Raw genomic sequence first — 21,480 nt, forward strand, 5'->3', positions numbered from 1 at the left:
GGCCGCCCACATGCTGGAGGAACAAACGGTTCAGGCACTTTCCCCTCGGACTCTTCCCTAAACTCATCTCGGCCTCATTTTCTTCTAAGAGAGGTACAAAGTCTACTCACAGGGTGAAGGGAAGTAGAAATTCCTCGGTGGGATAAGACAGGAAGGAAGTTCCAGACAGAACGTGATGCATGCATCCACGTGAAGATGTGAGCCTGTATGTGATGTTCAGATTACACTCACACAGACATAGAAATGTGAGCCGGGACATCACATACAGAGAACGGCGGCTTTTACTGAAGTGTGAGTCTCATGGAAATGAATAGCCAGAATATGGATATCAAATGAGATCATGCACATAAATCAAAGTGTTTTGCATCATAACACGCTAAACACTAGGTATTTCTATTATTACCTATATCAGAAAATGTGAGCACTAAATGAAACGGCCATTTGCAAAATTGTTTTATAAATTGGAAAACATTACCAAAATGTCAATTATTAAATGATTTTTAATGAACCTTAAAGATTGGGGATATAGTAGAAAATGTAAATATCTCTAAATTAAACTAAATCCTTTACCAATAAGCAGCCAATTTGGCTGTTTTCCCAAAATAAAGGTACAGTCTATCTTACAAGAATTTTAAAATATTTATGTTTAATGAGCTTCCTTTTCAAGACCATGTGGTGATTAAAAGATAGATGTGATTTTCAGCTAAGGCTTCAAAATCTCTGGATGCAGGGTCTCACGGGGTACCCTGAACCCTGGACTCCAAGCTCACGGATCTCAGCTGTTAGTTCAGCCAGTTTCCCCCCATTAAGGGACTAAAAAGCAGAGATTTATCAGACAGGGTCCCAAACTTTAAGGAGCTTAAAATATACTAGAGGAGAGATGACAAGTCCACAAATAACCATAGTCCAAGGTTGATGGGCTATTTATCAGGAAGCTGAGCCCAGAAGTCAGTCTTCAGGTGCCTCCTCCAACACCAACTCCATCCCACCCAGCACCTCAACCGTCAACACCATCCACAACACTCAGATTGTGTGTCTGTTTCTCCAGCCTGACCTCTTCCCTGACTTCACACTCACATATCCAGCCTGGCGCATCCCACTCTGATGTCCAACATGCCTCACCAACTGGACGCGTCCAAAAATTAATTCTTAACTCCCCCAAAACCTGTTCCTCCTCCCACTTCCCCCTTCTCAGGAATGGTACCAACAGTCACCCAGCTGCTCTGATCAGAAGGCTGGGAGTCTTCCTCTCTTTCTCCCTCCTCTCCCCTCCTGCATCACCTCCCCCACCACACACTCCCCACCCCCACCCCACCCCCATCTCTCGCTCACTCATTCCTACATGAGGTTGATCAGCAAGCCCCACTGCATACAGTAATGCAGCCAAAACCTGCCTGCCTTCGCCCCAGCCACTGTGGTCTCCCCCAGATCACCTGTAGGAGCCTCCAAACAAGTCTCCTATCCCACCCCGGAGTCAGGTGGTGACACTCCATGCTCAGAATCCGCCAATGGATTCCCACCACACTCACTACCCAAACCTCTCAGCGAGGGCTACAAGCAGCCTTCACTCCCAGGCTCAGCAGCTCCTGCCCTCCCTCACCAGGCACTTCCCTGCCACCGGTGGCTTCCCACCACAAAGCCTGTGTGCCTGAGGGTCCCTCTGATGGGGACGATCTCCACCCAGATCATGATGTGTTTTACTTCTCTGTGCCATTCAGATGTGTTCTCAAATGTCGCCTTCTCAGAGAAGCCCGCCCTGACCAGCCCAGTGACTCACCGCAAGCCCTGCCCTGCTTCATTCCTCTGTGCCACCCCTGGCATGGCATTTATCAGGGGTCTGCTCCTGAGCATGCCTCTGTTGTCTCTCCACTAGACAGCGTCTGCCCTGTGAGGACCATACTCACCCCATCCCCTCAGGGCTTAGATGGAAACCCCTCAAGCTCTCAATAAATATTTGTTGGATTGATCAACGAATAAAGAAAGGTTCAGTATGTTATGAAGCCAAAGATATCACTTCTACTGCGAGATGGGCGAGGTCAGGCCACACCCAACGTGTCCAGTGTGTGCCCTGCACCTTGCACCTATGCTGCGATTGGGCTACTCCCTGGGCCAGGCAAGATGCACAGGACACGCTGTGCTGAGCCAGAAGTGACATCCACTGGGGCAAGTAGCTGCCACTAATGGTGGTGGCCAGGCTGCTCCATGACAATGGCCCACTTTGCCTCCCTCAGACCTTTCACTGCCTTTGGGGTGGGGGCTTCTCTCTTTCCTAATCAGGGTAGTCAAGATGGGCAAACTCAAGTTCATGGGTCACCATGGTCTCTCCAGAATGAGTGTCACCTAAATCACGGATGCTGATGTTCCAAACACCCGCTAGTGGATAAGGCACAGTTGTGCCCACGATGCAGGGCAGCATGACTGACACTGAGCCCTGCACAGAAACCGAGGTGGGAAGCTCCTGCCTCAGAGGGGCCGGGGCCAGTTCACAGGTGTGGGCCACGGGAACACACATGTGTGTGCTGTCTGCTGTGTGCATGTGTGTCCCGCCCTGGCATTCATCATTAGCTCTTAAAACATCATCAAACTCTGCATGTAGCCACTAGGGCCATCTGTAACCGCTGCAGCCCTGGGTATCCACACCTATCTCCCAGCATTTTCCAGAAAGTTTCACTACAGCCAGGCCCTGCTTCCCTCAGGGCCCTCTCACACCTCCTCGCTCCCAGGGCCAGGCCATTGTCCACACAGTCCCCCCACCCCAGAACACCTCCCTTACTTCCACTACCCATTTCTTTAGAACCCAGGACAGATCCGCCACCTCTGTGAAGCCTTCTTCTTCAACTCCTCTCAACGCCTTCTGCTCTGAGAACTCCCCCAGAGCTCAAGGTCCTCCTGTCTCACTGGCCCGGCCCCAGCACTGCCTCTGATTGCAGTGTAACTGTTTCCCTTAGAGGATCTGTCTCCCAGCAAGGCTGTGCGATCCTGAGTGTCAAGGAGCATGTTCTTCCAGATGTTTTGATTGTTTATCACCTCCCAGCTCCTAGAATAGTGTACGGTGCAGAGTATATACTCAACGGACAGTGGGAAATTGAAAACGGAGAGTGGAGATCATTCCACTTTAGCCTCAGAGAAATTCACAAGCATAGCTCATCCCCTTTTCCTTCCAGCAGGCGACATGGAAAAAATGTTCAGAATTGTCGACCTCAGGCAACTTGCCCTCTTTCATCCTCCATGTCCCCCGCTCCATACTAAACATCATTCCTTTCTTAGAGTGGGTCGTGCTCGTCCCCATCCACTCCCACTTTCCCTGGCCAGGGCCTGGCCTAGGTGAGGCACAAGAGGCCCACAGGGTGCTGATGTGAGATGGTGCCCTCCTGCCCCGGCTCCTCCAGGTCCTTCAGTTCTTACAGCACTCATCTCTTCTGGAAGGTCTCTTAGTCTGGGCTCCCCCGGCGGTGTGCTCCCTCTCAAGAACATGCTGCCCTCACCGCAGCTGCTCACATGACGTGTTTCCTCTCTGCTGGGCTGCAGTGGGGCTGAGGACCGAGACTGCTCTGCTCATGGCTGCCTCCCTGGCACTCAGCCAACAGCCTCTACGAGCACCTTTTCCCAACCGAGATCAGCAATTGTCTCACACAGAGACCTACAGAATTTCACTTAAGTATTTCTCTGAGCTATTTGGATACATTATGCCAAAAGTTCAAACTATCCAATAAATCAAGTAATTTTAATACCACGAAGAATAATTAGCCTGGGCAACATGGCAAGACCTCATCTCTACCAAAAAAAAAATAAAAATTAGTCATGAGTGGTGCCTCACACCTGTAGTCCCAACTACTCAGGAGGCTGAGGTGGGAGGATCCTCTGAGCCCAGGAGGTCAAGGCTCAGTGAGCTGTGATTGTGCCACTGCACTGAGCCTAGGCAACAGAGTCTCCTAAAAAAAGAACTGGACACACAAGGAACCCACACAAGGAAAAGGTGTGATGGAAATCTCAGCTGAATCATATTAGCATTATCTAAAGAATGATAAATACAGAGAAATATAAATAACGTCTCAAATGCATGAGAAACAGTAGCAGTAGTTCCCATTCAAAAGTAACACACACATTGATTTTTTTAATTCTGTTCATGTGCATATTGCTTCACTCCTTCAAGCTCAGTATTTGTACTTTCTAAGCATTTCTTTTATTTCTAAGCTCTGCACTTTTTCTAAACCCAACCATAAAAAACTAATTTAAGTCCAGGAAAAAAATAAATTAGTTTATTGATCTAATGTCTTTTTTACCCTTCAAATATTCTGTTCCCTTCCTTACTTCTACCATACAAGAATTTTCTCTCCGACTTTCACTACTGTCATTCTACATGTGATACTTAAGATTTATTCCAAGGCTGGGTGCAGTGGCTCATGCCCATAATCTCAGAACTTTGGGAGGCCGAGGTGGGCAGATCACCTGAGGTCAGGAGTTCAAGAGCAGCCTGGCCAACATGGCAAAAACTCATCTCTACTAAAAGCACAAAAATTAGCCAGGCATGGTGGCGGGCGTCTGTAATCCTAGGTACTCCAGAGGCTGAGGCATGAAAATCACTTGAACCTGGGAGGTGGAGGTTGCAGTGAGCCGAGATTGCGCCATTGCACTCCAGCCCAGGCAACAGAGCAAGTCTAAAAATAAATAAGTAAATAAATAAATAATAGATTTCTTCCACTATCATTTCTAGCTTCTCCCAGAAGTATACACAGGTCTATCTACTGCACACAGCTTTATTTCTTTGAGAATAATACACTAATATTTATAGCTGCATTCTGGGAGCATGGAGGTATTCTCGGTACAGACTTGTGCACAAGCATCTAACTTCCACCTGCTCGTCGCCACTGCCATGAGGTTACTCATTGCTCCACTGCTCTAAACGGCTCGACAGTTTACATCCTACTCAAAAGTGGACATCAGTTTTCATCGTTGGTATCACAACTGTTGACTGTAAATCACTCTTGGATGTTTTTAATCTACCCCCAAGGGAGAGTTAACTGACAAAAGCATAAGGCAGGATTAACTGTTTCTGCTCTTCCACCACAGCGTCTACCATCAGGGGACCATCACTGCCCATGGCGGCCTCCTCCTAATTCTCCTTGCTGCACGGTGTTTTCCCACTTCTCAGCCTGAAAGATCTTCATCTCCCCTGCGCCTTCTCAGCCCCTCCCAGGGCAGTCCTTCACACCTCATTAGTGCCCAGAAGCGTCCCCAGGTGGATGTCTCGACCTTGCCTCTGCAGCCTCTTGGCCTCCCAGTCTCCCGCTTTCCCACTTCACCTTCCTCTAATCTGCACCAACAGCCGGACGCTGGGCCTGATGCCACCCAACTGACTGTGGCTTCATGTCTACACCAGCAATGGCTCCGCCTGCTGTGCCATGAGCCTCCACCCCTGCCTGTCCCTCTCTGCCCTCACCTCATGGACCAACTGCCCATCTGCCTTCTCCTCTCTCATCCCCAGCTGCTGAGTGCCCGAGAACACATGCAACTGCAGGCTGGTTCCACTACAAATCTTCAGCGTGCAGTCCAGCAGGGCTCTCAACCCTGCTCGGCAATCCTCCCATTCCATGTCCCTCCCACTGCCCCCATTCTCCTTCTGTCCATTCGCAAGACACAGCCTTCTCCCTTTTTAGAGTCCATTAGGCATAATTTGCCACCTTCCCTCTCTCCTACCTTAAAGCTTTCTGTACCTGCACCCATCCTCACTTCCACCCCTGCCTTGCAGGAAGGGTGGCTCCCCCACCTTGCATGGCTTACGTATCTACCCATCCTCCAGGTCACACCCTCTTCCACCTCCTCAGGGTCTGGCTCCTATGCCCCACTCCTTCCTCCACCTTCACCCTCAGGAGAGAGGTGTGCTCAGGCCCCTCGTGTTCAGTGGTGACCATGTCTTTGCCCTGAGCCCCTCGAGCCGTAATCCCGCATCACCCCTGTCTCCCCATTTCACAGCCATGTGCCCCCTACACTCCCATCTCTGCTTTCTCACCCTCCACTCCAGCCCGCCCACAGGACCAGGCTTCCATCTCAAAGTGCCGGTGGCCACCTGCTAAGTGCAGTCAGACAGCACGGGTTCTAGATCTCGTCTCCCTGGCCTCAGCCGTGGTGTTCACTAGAAGCTGATCTGGCCCAGGCTTCCAGGCTGTGCCTTCCTGGGCTGCTGCCTCCACTCCAGAGTCTGCAGCTCTTCTGCACACCCCTCTGTGGCTTCCCTTTTTCTCCCACTCCAAACTCTACCCCCAAGAACTCCATCCCCAGCTGGCTTGTGGATCCAGGACTGGGAACAGGCAGAGGGCCATGAGTCCATGGCCACAGAACACGAGGCAAAAAGAATTCAAAAAACTGCGTCCGGGACAAAGGCAGGATCAAGTGCCACGTGATCAGATGAGGCACCAACGGGCAGGGCCACATAGAGGTGGAAACCCGGTCCAGCATCAGGACCGCGAGGGCACGAACTTGAGGCTGGAGAGATGCCGAGGAAAACAGAGCTGCCCTTATAGGATACCCAAAACCTTGCCTGTGGGTAGAATAGAGGCATAAAAAGAACTGATTAGGAGAGGATTCTTGTCTTTGTTTTAAATGGCCTGACGTTTCTGCCTCCTTGTGAAAAATCTGACCACAACGGCCCCACATTCTCACAAGGTGACAAGCAGTTGATGGAAGACCCTGCAGGCACCCAAGCTGCCCACCTTCTCCAGGCCAGCTCCCGGGGGGTCTCATCCACACAGACAGCTCCACTGGCTACTGAGTTCACACATCCCCAGTCTTAAACTCCAGCTTCCAGCTCCGTCTGCAGCCCAGGCCTGGGGGTCCCACAGGCACATCTTAGTTGATTCTTCAACTTCTTATCAACACCCAAACCTGTTCCTCTACAGGACTCCCCACCTCAGAAAAGAACTCTCATTGGTGCGGTTGCTCCGGTATGATATGGGAGGAATAGTAACTCTTCCAATCCATGAACATGAATATCTTTCCATTTATTTGTATCTTTTTCAAGTTCTTTCATCAATGTTTTATAGTTTTGAGTGTACAGAGCTCTCACTTGCTTGGTTAAATTTATTCCTAAGTATTTTACTCTTTTTGGTGCTTTGGTAAATGGAATTGTTCTCTAATTTCTTTTCCAGATAGCTTGTTGGGATTACGTGGAAACACGAGTGATTTCTGTATGTTGGTTTTGTAATCTGCAACTTTACTGAATTCTTTTATTCTAACAGTTTTTTGGTACAGTCTCGGGTTTTCTATATATAAAATCATATCATCTGCAACCAGATTATTTGACTTCTTCCTTTCCAATGTGGATGCCTTTTGTTTCTTTTTCTTGTCTGATTCCTCTTGCTAGGACTTCCAGCCTTATGCTGAATGTAAGTGGTACAAGTGGGGCACCTTTGTCTTGTTTCTAATCTTAGAGGAAAAGCTTTCATCATTTTACCATTGAGTATGATATTAGCTGTGGGCTTCTCGTATTTAGCTTTTATTATGTTGAGATACATTCTTTGTATACTAATTGGCTAAGAGCTTTGATCATGACAGGATGTTGAATTTTGTCCAGTGTCTTTTCTGTATCTATGGAGATGCTCATGTAATTTCTGTCTTTTATTCTGTTAATAAAAGTGAGGTGTAAAGTTAGGTTGTTTGAGATCTTTTTTTTTTTTTTTTTGAGACAGAGTTTTGCTCTTGTTGCCCAGACTGGATTGCAGTGGCGCGATCTCAGCTCACTGCAACCTCCACCTCCCAGATTCAAGTGATTCTCCTGCCTCAGCCTCCCAAGTAGCTGGGATTACAGGTTCCCGCCACCACGCCTGGCTAATTTTTTACATTTTTAGTAGAGATGGGGTTTCACCATGTTGGCCAGGCTGGTCTTGAACTCCTGACTTCAGGTGATCCGCCGGCCTCGGTCTCCCAAAGTGCTGGGATTACAGGCATGAGCCACCGCACCCGGCCAATATAGGCATTTTTCTTTATAAAATTCACTCTTAGAACTGGTTTTGCTGAATCCCATAAATTCTAGTATTTATTTCCATTTTTGTTGCTCTCAAGATATTTTTTTATTTCCCTTTTGATTTCTTCCTTAACCCAATGGTTGTTCAGGAATGCACTGTTAAATTTCCAAATATTTGTGAATTTTCCAATTTTCCTATTACTGATTTCTAGTTTTGTATCATTATGGTCAGAAAAAACACTTGATATGATTTTAGTCTTACATTTGCTAAGACTTGATTTGTGGCCTAATATGATTTATCCTGGGGAATGCTGTGTACACCTGAGAAAAATGTGTATTCTGCTGCTGGTGGACAGAATGTTCTGCAGTCTGTTAAGTCCATTGGGTTTATATTGTTATTCAAGCCTACGGTTTCCTTATTGACTTTCTGTCTGGATGATGTATTCATTGTTGAAAGTGGGGTACTGAAGTCACCTCCTATTATTGTATTGCTGTCTACTTCTCCCTTCAGTTCTGGTAATACTTACATATTATATATTTAGGTGCTCCAGTGACAGTTGCATATATATATTGATAATTGTTGTATATTCTTGATGGGCTGACCCTTTTAACCTAATGTGGTGACCTTCTTTATCTCTTGCTGCAGTTTTTCACGTGAAGTCAATTTGGTCTGATGTAAGTCCAGCTGCCCCTGTTCTCTTTTGGTTTCCACTTGCATGGGATATTTTTCCCATCCCTTCCATTTCAGCCTGTGCATGTGGTTAAAGCTGAAGGCCAACCCAGATTATCTTCACAGCCACCAGGCCCGGAGCACCTCCCTCACCTGCCACCTTCAGTCCATCATCATGACTAGCACCACTGTGAGCTTTCATTCATGCAAATGGGACCCACTGGCTGCAAGACAGCAAGCCCCTTGCCTGGTCTGTAAAGTATTTGTGGAACCTAAGTTCTGGCCTTGGGGCTGGCCACTTCCCTCACAATAGGGCTGAATTTCCTATGATGACAGTGTCGTGCTCCCTCAACACACTCTGCTTGTTTGTGCCTCATCCACTGTCGCAATCATAATCACAAACCCATTTCACGCCTACTATGCATCAAGTGTTTTGCTAAGCACTTTACACATATGAGGACCCTTGGAAGTAGGTATTATTATCATTTCCAGTTTTCCAGATGACAAAACATGCATTGAGGAGTTAGGAATGTGCCCAAGGTAACCGAGACACGGATGGCGGAGAGGAGATTTGCTCCACGTCAGACCCCCAGGCATATGCTAGAGGCCATTACACACACTACCTCCCTCCCACATGCTCTTCTGTCCCATGGCATTCATTTCCCCCATCTCTGCCAAGACTCAATCCAAACACCAGCTCCCACAGGCCTGGCTCCTCCAGACCAACTGAGAGGCCTCATTATACCAACTGCAGCATTCTAGCAACTTGAACGGTTGGCCCACTCAATAGGGGTTTCAGGGAGCAAGACTCTTTTTTGCAATGCTGTATTCTCCACCCCTAGCACATGGTAGATGCTCAATGGTTTGTTGAATGAATAAATGAATGAGGCCGGTTAAAAGTAAGTATAATACCAAGACTGAGAAAATACTATCTGCTTGAAGAATTAAAATTAAGAGTTTATGGTGAATCATTTTAGACCTTGCTGGTCCAGGCAGAAAACTCTCATAGAAAAGAATAAACACAAGCTGCCGCCCCCTGGCTGTCCTAAAGGCGAGAGTCTCCTTACTTCCGAACGCCTCCTAGAGGGAAGACTTTTTCTCCGATCGTGGCCAGCACGATGTCCCAATTGGACAGACTAAATTTGGGTATAATGATTTTTGCAGGTGGAATAAATAATCTTCCATTTGTAAAAACACTGTAAGAATAAAAAGAAAAGAATCCATTAATACCTTAAGTTTGAGGGGGAAACATTGAAAATTCAATATATATACAATTACAGAACTGTGAAAACAATGAGATGCACTAAGCAGCCTCCAATACTGCATACTAGGTCTTATTGGGGACCTTATCAAGCTGTACGGAATGTCACAGAGCCTGGTGACAGACGCGCGCATGTGTGTATACCTATGTGTGTGGGGGGGGGGGAGGGGTTTTGTTGTAGACGAAAACCACAACAGTGGGCTACAGAAAGAGCACTAGGAGTGAAGGTGCCTTAGGGTTAATAGTGGTTGCGAAACAGGAAAAGTTCTCTTGTCTCCCTCACAGAGCATGAAATGGGGGTGTGGCTCGCTTTTTCAGTGCCTCACTGCTCAAACCTCTAGGGGAGGCATACAGACGGGCAGGCTCTGGGGCTCCAACCCCACAGTTGTGACATTCTGGGCAGCTTGATAAAAATCTGGGTATTTTATAAAATCTTAAATGCCCAGATTAATAGAACATAACTCACTTTTTATAAAACATGTCTCCCACTACTCTAATGGGTAAAATGAAAGAAAATTGTGTCCATTTGGAAAACAGGCAGATAATTTTGCCTTAAATAATGTAGCTGTTTTCCCTTTCTCTGGAGCCGAGATCATCTCCCAAAGAAAATAACATGCATTCCTTTGAAAAGTTAATAGAAACCACTTATTTCACTCCTGAGTTTTAAGGCAACTTCAATATAATCTTAGGGGTGTTAGTTTATTGTTTCTACGTGTTGAGGGAGAGGAAGTGCTTAGAAGATTTTCAAAACCCAACACAAAGTTAGTAGTGTTCATGAGACTATGCCATAATCAAAGACACATGCAATAGTTTCAAACTCTTGTAATTCACATTAAAATAATGTAAAATACAAGGTGTATCGAGTCTAAAAATAATAAATGATATCATTGATATCCTTTAACAATATATAAGCTCAACTTTGCAATTCTGGTTAATTTTTTTACATTATAATTTACTATTACTGCCAGTTTTTGTCTTCTTCCTTAAATGCAAATAACTTAGAATTTGAGAAATATCTCTCTTTAGAGTAAATATAAATCTTCATTTAATATGTTTGTCACCATAAAGAGAGTCCATTTTCTCTGTTAAGGTTTTGTGGCAAAAGAGGCTTCCAATCAACCCAGAGTCCAACTTCTTCCATATTTAAGATGCTGCCCACAAGAAGTCATAAAAAGAAATGTTCCATGCAAGTTATATCAGAGTTTATCCATGTGCTATTACAATTACAATAAAGATTTGCTACAATGTTTTCAACTATTGGTTTTCCTAATTGGTTTAGGCTGCAAGTTTTTCTAAATATAGATTACTAATAGGCATAAAAGTAATAAATGTTTAAACAAGGTCTTGTTATATTTTGTCTCAATTTTTAAGAAATTTAATTTATAATCTTATCCCGAGTATTGAGAAACAGGCACACCAACCCACTGCTGATGTAGCTGAAAATCAGCACAGTCTTCTTGAAGGACACTTTGGCAAAATAGATCAATGTAATATAAAGGATCAATAACCACTAACCCAGTCATCCCACACCATGAAATCCACCCGACAGAAAAGTGGACAAAGATTTAGAGGTGAAGATATTTCTCATAGAATTATGTATGAAGTCAAAAATACAAAATGTCTAAGTATGGATGACTGGTTAAATAAATTATGCCACAGCCACACCATAAATTATACAGCTGTTAAAAATTGTGTATGCAGAATTTATATCTACAGGGGAAAAACGGTCAGATATAATTAATGTTGTAGACAAAAACCACAACAGTGGGCTACAGAAAGAACACTAGGAGTGAAGGTGCCTTAGGGTTAATAGTGGTTCTGAACAGGAAAAGTTCCCTTGTCCCCCTCGCAGAGCGTGCAATGGGGGCGTGGCTCGCTTCTTCAGTGCCCCACTGCTCAAAACTCTAGGGGGCATACAGACGGGCAGGCTGTGGGGCTCCGACCCCATGGCAGTATCTAGGGGTAAATGTTTCCAGCTCCTGAAGCCCCAGTGGGCCTGTGTTACAGGCTGCTCTTTGAGTTTAGCCGTCTGTATAGGTGGCTTGTGTTAATCAGCTCAATTAGACCCCTGGCTTGTTGCAAGAACAAAGGGCTTTGTATCCCGGGTTCTGGCCTTGGTGTACCAGAACAACTGGATCACATGTGGGCTTGGAGAATGAGTGCAAGGTTTTATTGAGTGGAAGTAGCTCTCAGCAGATGGGGGAGCCAGAAGGGAGACGGTTTTCCCCTGGAGTCAGGCCTCTCGGAACCCCAGCGCTCCTCCAACTGCCCCAGCCAAACTCTGTGTCGTTCTGCCGGTCGGCGGCCTGCCGGTGTGCCGGTGCCTGTTGGTGCGTTCCTCTTAACGTCCACCCACTTGTGTGCTCCTCCGCCGATGTGCTCCTCCCGACGTCCAGCCATTTCTGTCTCTGCCTTGCCAGGGTCTCAAGCTTTTATAGGCACAGGATGGGGGCGTGGCAGGCCAGGGTGGTCTTGGGAAATGCAACATTTGGGCAGGGAAACAAAAATGCCTGTCCTCACGCAGGTCCGTTGGGTGGCGCCCTAGCCAGGGACCATGCCCTCCTCTCCCCAGCAGTTCCCTTCCCCCTTCTGTATCATTTAAAGGGACCACACTCTTCCCAGCACTTTTATATCTGAGGGATGGGATAACTGGAGATTTTTATTTTATTTTATTCTTTATGCTTTTCTAGATTTCCACATTTTTATAAGCCTGTAAATAGAAAAATCTGTAAATTTTTTTTGAATTTTTAAGATAAAAGAGAAGAAACAATAATCTCTGATTTATAAACTAGGAAATGGCAAGTTCAGAGGGAGAAATGGACTTCACACATCTCTGAAATTTGCTGGTTGAGCGGAAGAACGAACTTAGACCAATATCACCATGCCAGGTTTGGGGTCCGTGTTGTTCAGGGTCCGATGATCCATCTTCCAGGTAGCTGAATGAACAACTCCATCTAAAATACCCAAAAACAGTTTCCCTGGAAGTCTGTGATAGGTTGTGGATGGGCACACATCAAATCCCATCACTGGTAAATAAACACTGGTACATGTGAATTTTTGAATGCCTGGTACTCATTTTTGAAAGCACAATTTATATATGCTGATAAAAAACCATATACAAGATAAATTGGGTGGTTACAAGAAAAATGAAGGTACACAACAGTGCATGCAGTACACATATACCTATAAACGCCTGACCACACATGGCCCATCCTAGGAAGAGACCAGAAACTGCGACGCTGGCTCCCTCTGGGGGAATCACTAGAGAACTAGTGATATAAGCTGGGAGGCTTTTTGTTGTTGTTGTTGTTGTTGTTGTTGTTGTTGTTGTTGTTGTTTCAGATAGACCAGCAGAAAAAAATTATTGCCCTTGGAGTGGGATGCTGAATATATCTCATCATATAGTTCATCTCAATTTAATTTCACTATCTCTCCTCTTTCTTCACACTTTGAATTCTCCTCAACTCTCTGCCAACAAAAACTTGCAATCTGATAGAGAAGTTGCACATACAATTATATTTAATATAAATCAAACCCTTTGACAAGGGAGTAAAAACAAACATTAATTCCTTTTTTACTTTATTTCAATCTCATTCCTCAAAATGAATATTCAAAAATCAGGCATTTATCCAATCTGCCGTTAATGTGAAACACATTGATGTGAACTGTCAATGGTACACTGAATTATTTATTTCTTACCAAATTTACCAAATTTCATCAGTTCAAATGTAGATTTTACTTATTGACTTATTTTTCTAACAAATTAGCAGTATTGACAAGCTGAAATTAATTTTTTTAATTTTTAATTTGGGAGACTTACTTTAAATGTATATCTCTTAAAAATATATATTTACCATTGGCATGAGTCACTGTTAAATGAGATGGTTTATTTAAATAAAAACTCTGAAGAGAGTTCAAAAGGCATAAAACTACTTTGTCAATGCACCTCTTCCTGTGTTTCTACTTAATTTTTAGTAGTAAATAGGGGGAAAATAAAACATTTTAAACATTTTAAATAGAAAATATTTCAGATTGTTTAAAATGGGAAGTAGCATATAGGTCCAGGAATGGGTTTTGGTCAGGTGGGTTGGCGATGACAGCTGCCATTTCCTCAGCACTAGCCATGAACACTTTAGAGAGTCGTCTCTAACCTTTCCAGCAAATCAGTAAAGCGAGTCCTGCTCCCCCGTGACACAGAGGAAGAATCTGGACCTCTGAGAGGGTAAGGGGTTTCCCCAGGCCACATGGAGGTCACATGGAGAACCAACCACCCAGACCTTCCCCTGCATCCACCTCCCTCTACCCACTTTTGTCTTCTCTGTTGAAAAGCAAGGTAGAAGGCATCAGAAATGTGCTATTTCTCTCCAAAATACATTGACGATGGTAGGTGGGAAGAAAGCCAGGGTCGTTTTTGTTTCCATTGCCACGCTATCTTCAAATAGCCATGACCCACTGCAGTTGGGTAGTAAACGGGCCATGAGCATATCGTGACATCCTGGGCTGGCCGCCTGTGCCCTCCCCTCATCCTGGGGTGAAGGTCGCCTAATGCTTGCTCCCAAGAACCAGGTCAAGTTCCAAGCTGAGTTGAACTGAAAAGTTCTCCACATTTGAACTCAGAAGCCATGGTCTTCGGGGCTGATTCTAGAACTAAATAGCTCTATCTCTGGACCTCTCATTCCCCCACTGAACTGTAAGCTCTCTGAGGACAAGCCTGCATCTGAATCTCTCGGTCTCCCCAGGGCCTGGCACCTGGGGGTACTCAGTCAATTCTGGATGGGCAGTGGCAGGGGGGTACATGGATTGGATGGAGCCATTAGGGATCAAAGGAACAGATGAAGGGTCTTACTCTCTTTTGGCCTCAATCTTCCATTTCCAAAAGTGGAATATGACTGCCTGCCTTATCTGCTGCATAGGCTTATAATGAAGGCAAAAGGAGGTTACAGGCATTTTGATTTGAAAAGGGTAATAAAGAGGCATTATTCTTTAAAACTAAGGTGTCATAACAGTTATTATTGTGTTTTTCTAAACTAAGATTTTGAGACAACCTGAAAGAAAACTGGAGTGATTTAAGTAACAGTTCACTCTAATCCTAAACTTTCTCATTGAGAACTGCAGAATTCTTGGCATGTAACAACCCCGTCCATTTGGAAAATACACAATGTACAATGCACTGAAATTGAAATCATCAGGAAAAAACCTGAAACATTTGACCCACAGCAAGCTCAGAAACCATGGGCTCTTGTGGATCTGGACATTTGCTGGCTCATGGGGAGAAACAGCTCAGCCCTCCAGAGGAGGGAAGAATCCTACCCCTCTGCTCATCACAAAATCACTGCCTGCCCTGCAGAAAGCAAACGTCCAATGCTCTTAACTGCCGCTAAACTCAACAGGAGAAGTCACCCTGCAACCTGAAGGGGACTCCACCACGCTTCTCACTGGTCTGGGGCAACGCATCCTACCCCTAGGACCTCCTCATCTCCTGCTCCGTTCCTCCGAGTCACCCACCTTCACCAGGGGTGGGTTTTGATCCTGTGCCTCACGACTTGCCTCTTTCTCAACCTCAGAACATTTCTGTGGGACCCCTTAAAGCAGCACAACTTCCTTCTCAGTCCTACCACCCTGTAAATCTGCTAGGAAGGGATCTTCTCCTGGACTGGGGTATTAGAATCCACTGTGTCCCCAGGGACTCCTTCCCTCTCATCTATGTTCCCCGACATGGTGTCTGACTTGCTTAAGTTCTTCTGCTTCCCTCCACCTGGCACTCATTTAACCAAAGACTTCAATCAGCTGTTAGGCAGGATTCCTCCACCTTTGTGGGTAAGAAACTCCATGGATATTAGATGTATTTGGGATGCAGAATCCTATAAGATAGAAATAGATCCTTGCATGCCCCTCCACAAGATTTGCAAAAAATCATTTAAATCCAGAGGGACTTGAAAGGTACTGCCCTATATTTCCAATCCATGCAACACTCGCATTCCAGCCACTAAAAAGCCAAATGGAAAAAAAATATATCAGCTGGTCCAAGATCTGAGATCTATTTAAAAAAAGTGGTCAAACCCAGGCTTTCCTTGGTGCCTAATGCTAACACTATCCTGGCGGTGATCACTTTTAACACACAGTATTTCACAGTCATCATCAATGTGTGCACTACCTTTTTTAGAATTCCCTACCATGAAAATTCCCCAGGCTTGTCACCTTCACCTGGGAAAATGAACCATATTCCTGGACCGTTATGCCTCAAGGATTTACTGAGGCCCCTACCTACTTCTCACACACCCTAAGTGCAAATCTGATGCGGGTAAAATTCCCAGGAAACTCAACTGTAATCCAACTTGTGGATGGCCTCCTCCTATGTTCTGAAAGTTACTCAGGTGGGAATTGAACAATGAGAACACATGGACACAGGAAGGGGAACATCACACACCAGGAACTGTTGTGGGGTGGGGGGCAGGGGAGGGACAGCTTTAGGAGATACACCTAATGCTAAATGACGAGTTAATGGGTGCAGCACACCAACATGGCACATGTATACATATGTAACAAACCTTCACATTGTGCACGGGTACCCTAAAACTTAAAGTATAATAATAATAAAAAAAATTAAAAAATTAAAAAATAAAAATAAAAAAAAGAGAGTTACAACAGCTCCCTTCTGCACGCTGAATGCCTCCTTAGGGCGTTAGCAAAAAGGACCATAGAGTGGCTAGACACAAAGTTCAGTTATCCTGTGTGTCTGGTATCTGGGCTATGATATCTTGGTCACAGAAAAAAACAATCTCTACAGACCAAGTTTCTAGTCTTCAACATTTTCCTTTCCTGGAAGCAAACGAACAATTGGGAGCGAGAAAGTGGGGGTCTTGTGGGATGCGGCAGGATGTGGATGCCTAATTTCTCTCCAATTGCCTCCTCTCTTTAGGCCACGATAAGGGAGTCATCCCTGGACCCGGGAGTAAGGAACCCCCTATCTAAAGACACTTTCGAGAACCTGAAGGGCTCTGTACTTTCACCCCCACCTTGAACTTCCCAATTACTCCCTGCCTTTGTCCTTCCTTGTGCATGAAGGAGAGGATCATGTCTTGGAGTCTTCTCCCCAAAACATAAAAACGTGGATTGCGAGAGCTTCACCGAGCTCAGGAGTTGAGGCATGTCTCCTGCCTGTGAGCCAGGGCTGCAACCACCAGTCTTGTCCAGGCTGCCTGTCTCACTTGCAACTGGGTCGCCTATTAGACACACACATTCCTCATCCCGTTCAGACCCTACAGACCCCACTGCTTAATGAGAACACAGCATTTCTCTGTGGCTAAACTTCCCTCTTATGAAATCTACTGCTTTCCCCCTCACATAACCATACTACACCATCAAAGCCTTAACCCCTCCACTTGCTTCCTTTACCCGTGGTTAGTTAGTGGATGTTAGTGACACCCGTGTCACCAACATCGATGATTGTCTCATCCTAGATTAGATTCATCAGAAACCCCTCTGCCCTAAGTAGATCTCGCTCTTTATGTCGATGGCTCCTATCTCTGGAGGGAGGGTGGGCCCTTCCAGGCTGGATATGCCATCACTAATCAGCACAAACCTCTTGGCTATCTAGCCCTGCCATGTGTTACATCAGCCCAGGTGGCTGAATGAATCATTTACTCGGGCTTGCATGAAGACAGAAGAAATGAAGGTGAAACATCCACGCTGACGGCCGCCATGCCTTTGGGGCAGTACGTGATGTTGGTGTGCCACGGAAACGGGGGATTTACGACAGCAGCCGGTACCCCAGTCAAATAGCAGAACTTCTGGAGGCACTGTTATTACCCCAGCAAACTGCTCTTATTAAAACTGAGGGATACGGCATAAAGAAATCAGATGACACTTGGGAAAATAAGTGGGTTAATAAATATGCCAAACTAGAAGCCTCTTCCCCCACCGCTTGAGGAACCCACGTGGTTTCCAGGCCTTGGGGCCACAGCCCTGGCTCGCACTTCAAGGTCCCGGACCCCTGGGACCTTGCTTCAACCTCTGCTACGGTCTGAATTCTGTGTCCCTTCACCCCCCAGTTCATGTTGAAACCAAATCCCCAGTGTAAAAGCATTAAGAGGTGAGGCCTTTAAAAGGTGATTCGATCATGAGGGGGCTTAGGTTCACGAGTGGGATTAGTGTCCTTATAAAAGAGGCCTCAGGGAGCTTGTCTGCCCCGTCCATCATGTGAGGACACAGCAAGAAGGCACATCTGTGCAGCAGGGAGCACCCCTCGCCAGACACCCAACCTGCTAGCACCTCAATCTCGGACTTCCCAGCCTCCAGAACTGTGGGCAAAACATTTCTGTTGTTTATAAATTACCCAGTCTCACGTATTTTGTTATAACAACCCAAACAGACACCTCCCTTGAAGGAAACAACTTCTTCAAGATGCCTCCCAAGGAAATAACGCAAGAGAGCCACATGGCCCACCCAAGTCTGTCACCAGAGTCACTGTATGTGGTTTACACCTGACTCATCCCAGAAAGGTACAAATGCAGGACATACTGGACAAACAATGGCTTGAACACTTTAGCTTTTATCTGGACCAAGCAGCTGCCCCTCACTTCATCTGCCAGAAACATACCCCTGGGAGAATTCTAAACACGGACTGAGGAAGGAGAACAGCTTACCCTGGACCCTTCCTTCACTGACAAATACACTTTATCCAATTACCAGAGGCCCAGCAGCCAGTATGTCCCCAGTATGTCCCCACACTGATCTGCATGTTTTCTACATAGTTAGAGGTTTTTCCACTGCCAAAATGCCTCCACGACATCAGTTGCCAACATTTTCCTGGAAGTAATCTATCCCACTTGGGGTATCCCCTCTATAATTTCTAATGAAAGATCACATTTCACTAGCAAAATTACACAAGCAATTATAAACACAACATATTAGTCGAAGACTCCATTGCCATTACACCCTCAGTCATCAGGCACCTCAGGAAGAGCCCACATGTCCAAAGTCCAATCTGGCTAAGCTGTCTGAAGAACTGGGTTGTCTATGGCCATGGGTGTTATCCGTCCTTCTTATGACTCCCATATCCTCACCCCATCCTCCTCAGAAATGGTCCCCCTTTGAAACCACTACAGGAAGACCACGAGAATGCCCTACACCTCCTGGCTAACAAGAGATTCCAATTTAACACAGTCTGACATCTCAGACACTGTCAGGAGTTAATTAAATACACACAGTCCTACAATCAACAAACTAAGGCCACCTTTCCCCTCAAACTCCTTGATCAGCCTTTACACAGTTTGAAAGTATGAGATCTGGTATTTTGGAAATACCACCGTCAGGAAACTAACCTTGAACCCCACACAAGAAAGGCCTTGTGCTGTTTTGTTCATTGCTGTCAAATTACAAGGTGTTCAACCTTTGTCCATGTCTCATGGCTAAATATATATATATTATATCATATATACATAGATATGATTCCGACTGGAAAGCACTCCAACCGGAGATCTCAAACCACAGTTCTATTGACAGCCTCAGGCAGCAGATGACAGCCAGAGGCAGACGACTGTCCCAACAACTGTGGAACAAAGCGGGTGATGCCATGACACGGTTGGCTTCTCTCCAAGATCATGGAACAAGAGCCCATAGATTCTCCTGCCTTTTCATACTCCCTAACAGACTAAATCTTCTCCCACAATTCCTGTATCTTCCTCCCAATTGCATCAACTACTCCTCGGTCCCCCGAACCACATCCAGCCTTCCACTGGGCCCTCCCTGGTTCCCTCCATCTCGATCTGCCTGCGCTTCCCTAGTGCGGTCATCACTCTCTCCTTCTCTTGGCTCACCAAGCAGCAGATGAGACCAACAGGTGAATTCCTGGGTTTGCACTCACCGCCCCCTACCGTACTCAGTCCTGAAACTGGGACCCCCTTCATAATGGCCTCATCATACTCATACATATGGTCCTGACAGGAAACATCCCATACACACAACCAGAGCAGTCCCCTTCTGAAGTGGCACCAAACTGTAACTTCAAGGCCCCCAAGACTGGGACTACGACATGGCCTTGTGAGCTCAAGAACACGACAGTTCACAGGAAATCAGTCTAATAGACATAGCCTGTCTGTGGGACACAGGGAATCCTCCATGTCCCTGTAGCAAGACACATTCTGTTCTCATGAAACAAGAGCTCAGTGTAAGGGCCAAACTCCCTTTAGACATCATCTTCCTTCAACACCCCATGATGTCAGCATCACAGGAAATTATTTCGCAAAGAGATCAGGCAAAGGGAATTGCTGGTTAAACAGGACTAAAAGGCCCAATCAGTGAGAAGATGATGGTTAATGTTACATTTCTCCCTTTGGGATCTACTCCCGGTTAGCCCTTCAAGCCTCTGTCACAACCAGTACAGGCAATGACCAACCCAATTATGCTCAGAAGGGTCATTATTGTGTGTGTGGCCATAAGACATAGAAAATGCTTCCAGCCAGTGGATGGGCTCCTGTCACGTGGCCAGTGCTGACCTTCAAATGGCTAAATGTGACAAACTTCGCAAAGGAGACTCAGAAACGTGAGTGCTGCCCCAGCTGCTGGTCCTGAGACTTGTGGACCAAGCACTCGTGCACGGGAAGCCGTCTTAAGTGGGCTCTGGAAGGACCTGCTGCCTGGAGCCAACCTGGTAGGGTGGTCTGTCCCTCCCACTGCACCCTCGCCTATGGTGATGGATACACTATAAGGTTACAAAGGGGATCAGCAAAGCTAGCCCCCCAAGAACTGGAAGATTCTGTCTCCCACTTAGGACAAGCTGCTGCATCATTAACTCCAGAAGTGTCAGAACTTCGTAAATGACTCCACAAAATGGACTAGCCTCAGACTGCTGACTGGAAACCAGGGAGGTGTTCGTGCACGAGTCAGTCCTCAGTGCCACCTGTTTGTAGACGACACTCGAGAGGAAATTTGTCAAGAGACAGTCACAGCAAAGGCTCACACCCAAGACATAGCTTGTTGGAGGCCAAAAGAGTGAGGGCCATGATCAACTCAGTATACCACTGGAGGCTATATGAGTAAGCAGCAAACTTTCTCATAAATGCAGAATGTTGGCAAACTGACAAACTGCACACGCCACCCAGAAGGACTGCTGAGGGCAGTCATGACCCAGGCGCAAGTGTTTCTTGTGATTAGGCATAATTGAAGCCTGTTAGTAATAATATGAACCTGTGATCAATTAAGCAGCTGACCAGTCGTTATCTCCTTCTCCCTGCTCATTCTACCCAATAAATAGGAAAGGCTGTGGAAGCTCAGTGGGGGGCTGCCTTTGCTCACTAGAAGCAGGGGGCTCTCTTATTCTTCCCCTGGTCCTTTCCTTAAAACAGTTCCTTTTGTTTTTTGTTATTATTTCTACATTCATCCCTTTGTTCTGTCGTAATGATGGTCTCAAGCAGTAACAGTAGTAACTGCAGCAGTGACAGTCTCAAGTAGTAGCAGTGGCAATCGGACACAATAGCTAACACAGCTTACACCCTCCAGAAAAGCACTGACTTGCATCTCCCTTTAAATAACTTCCTCCACTTACTGGATGGTTTAGGGAGCTCCTTAAGGGACTCCGTTTCTTTATTT

General features: G+C 46.0%; 1 protein-coding gene across 4 annotated transcripts in view; it reads right to left on the reverse strand.

The window, feature by feature from the left end:
* The window catches only part of DCDC2C (doublecortin domain containing 2C), a 145,265-nt gene that overhangs the window by 96,631 nt on the left and 27,154 nt on the right, over positions 1–21,480 (reverse strand). For all 4 annotated transcript variants that reach the window (XM_063594666.1, XM_055108298.2, XM_055108299.1 and 1 more), the window contains exon 4: positions 9,698–9,826. In XM_063594666.1, coding sequence (XP_063450736.1) covers positions 9,698–9,826 — 129 coding nt within the window. The remainder of the gene's footprint in view (positions 1–9,697; positions 9,827–21,480) is intronic.

The sequence above is a fragment of the Pan paniscus genome, chromosome 12 (genome assembly GCF_029289425.2).
Source record: "Pan paniscus chromosome 12, NHGRI_mPanPan1-v2.0_pri, whole genome shotgun sequence".
Taxonomy (NCBI): Eukaryota; Metazoa; Chordata; class Mammalia; order Primates; family Hominidae; genus Pan; species Pan paniscus.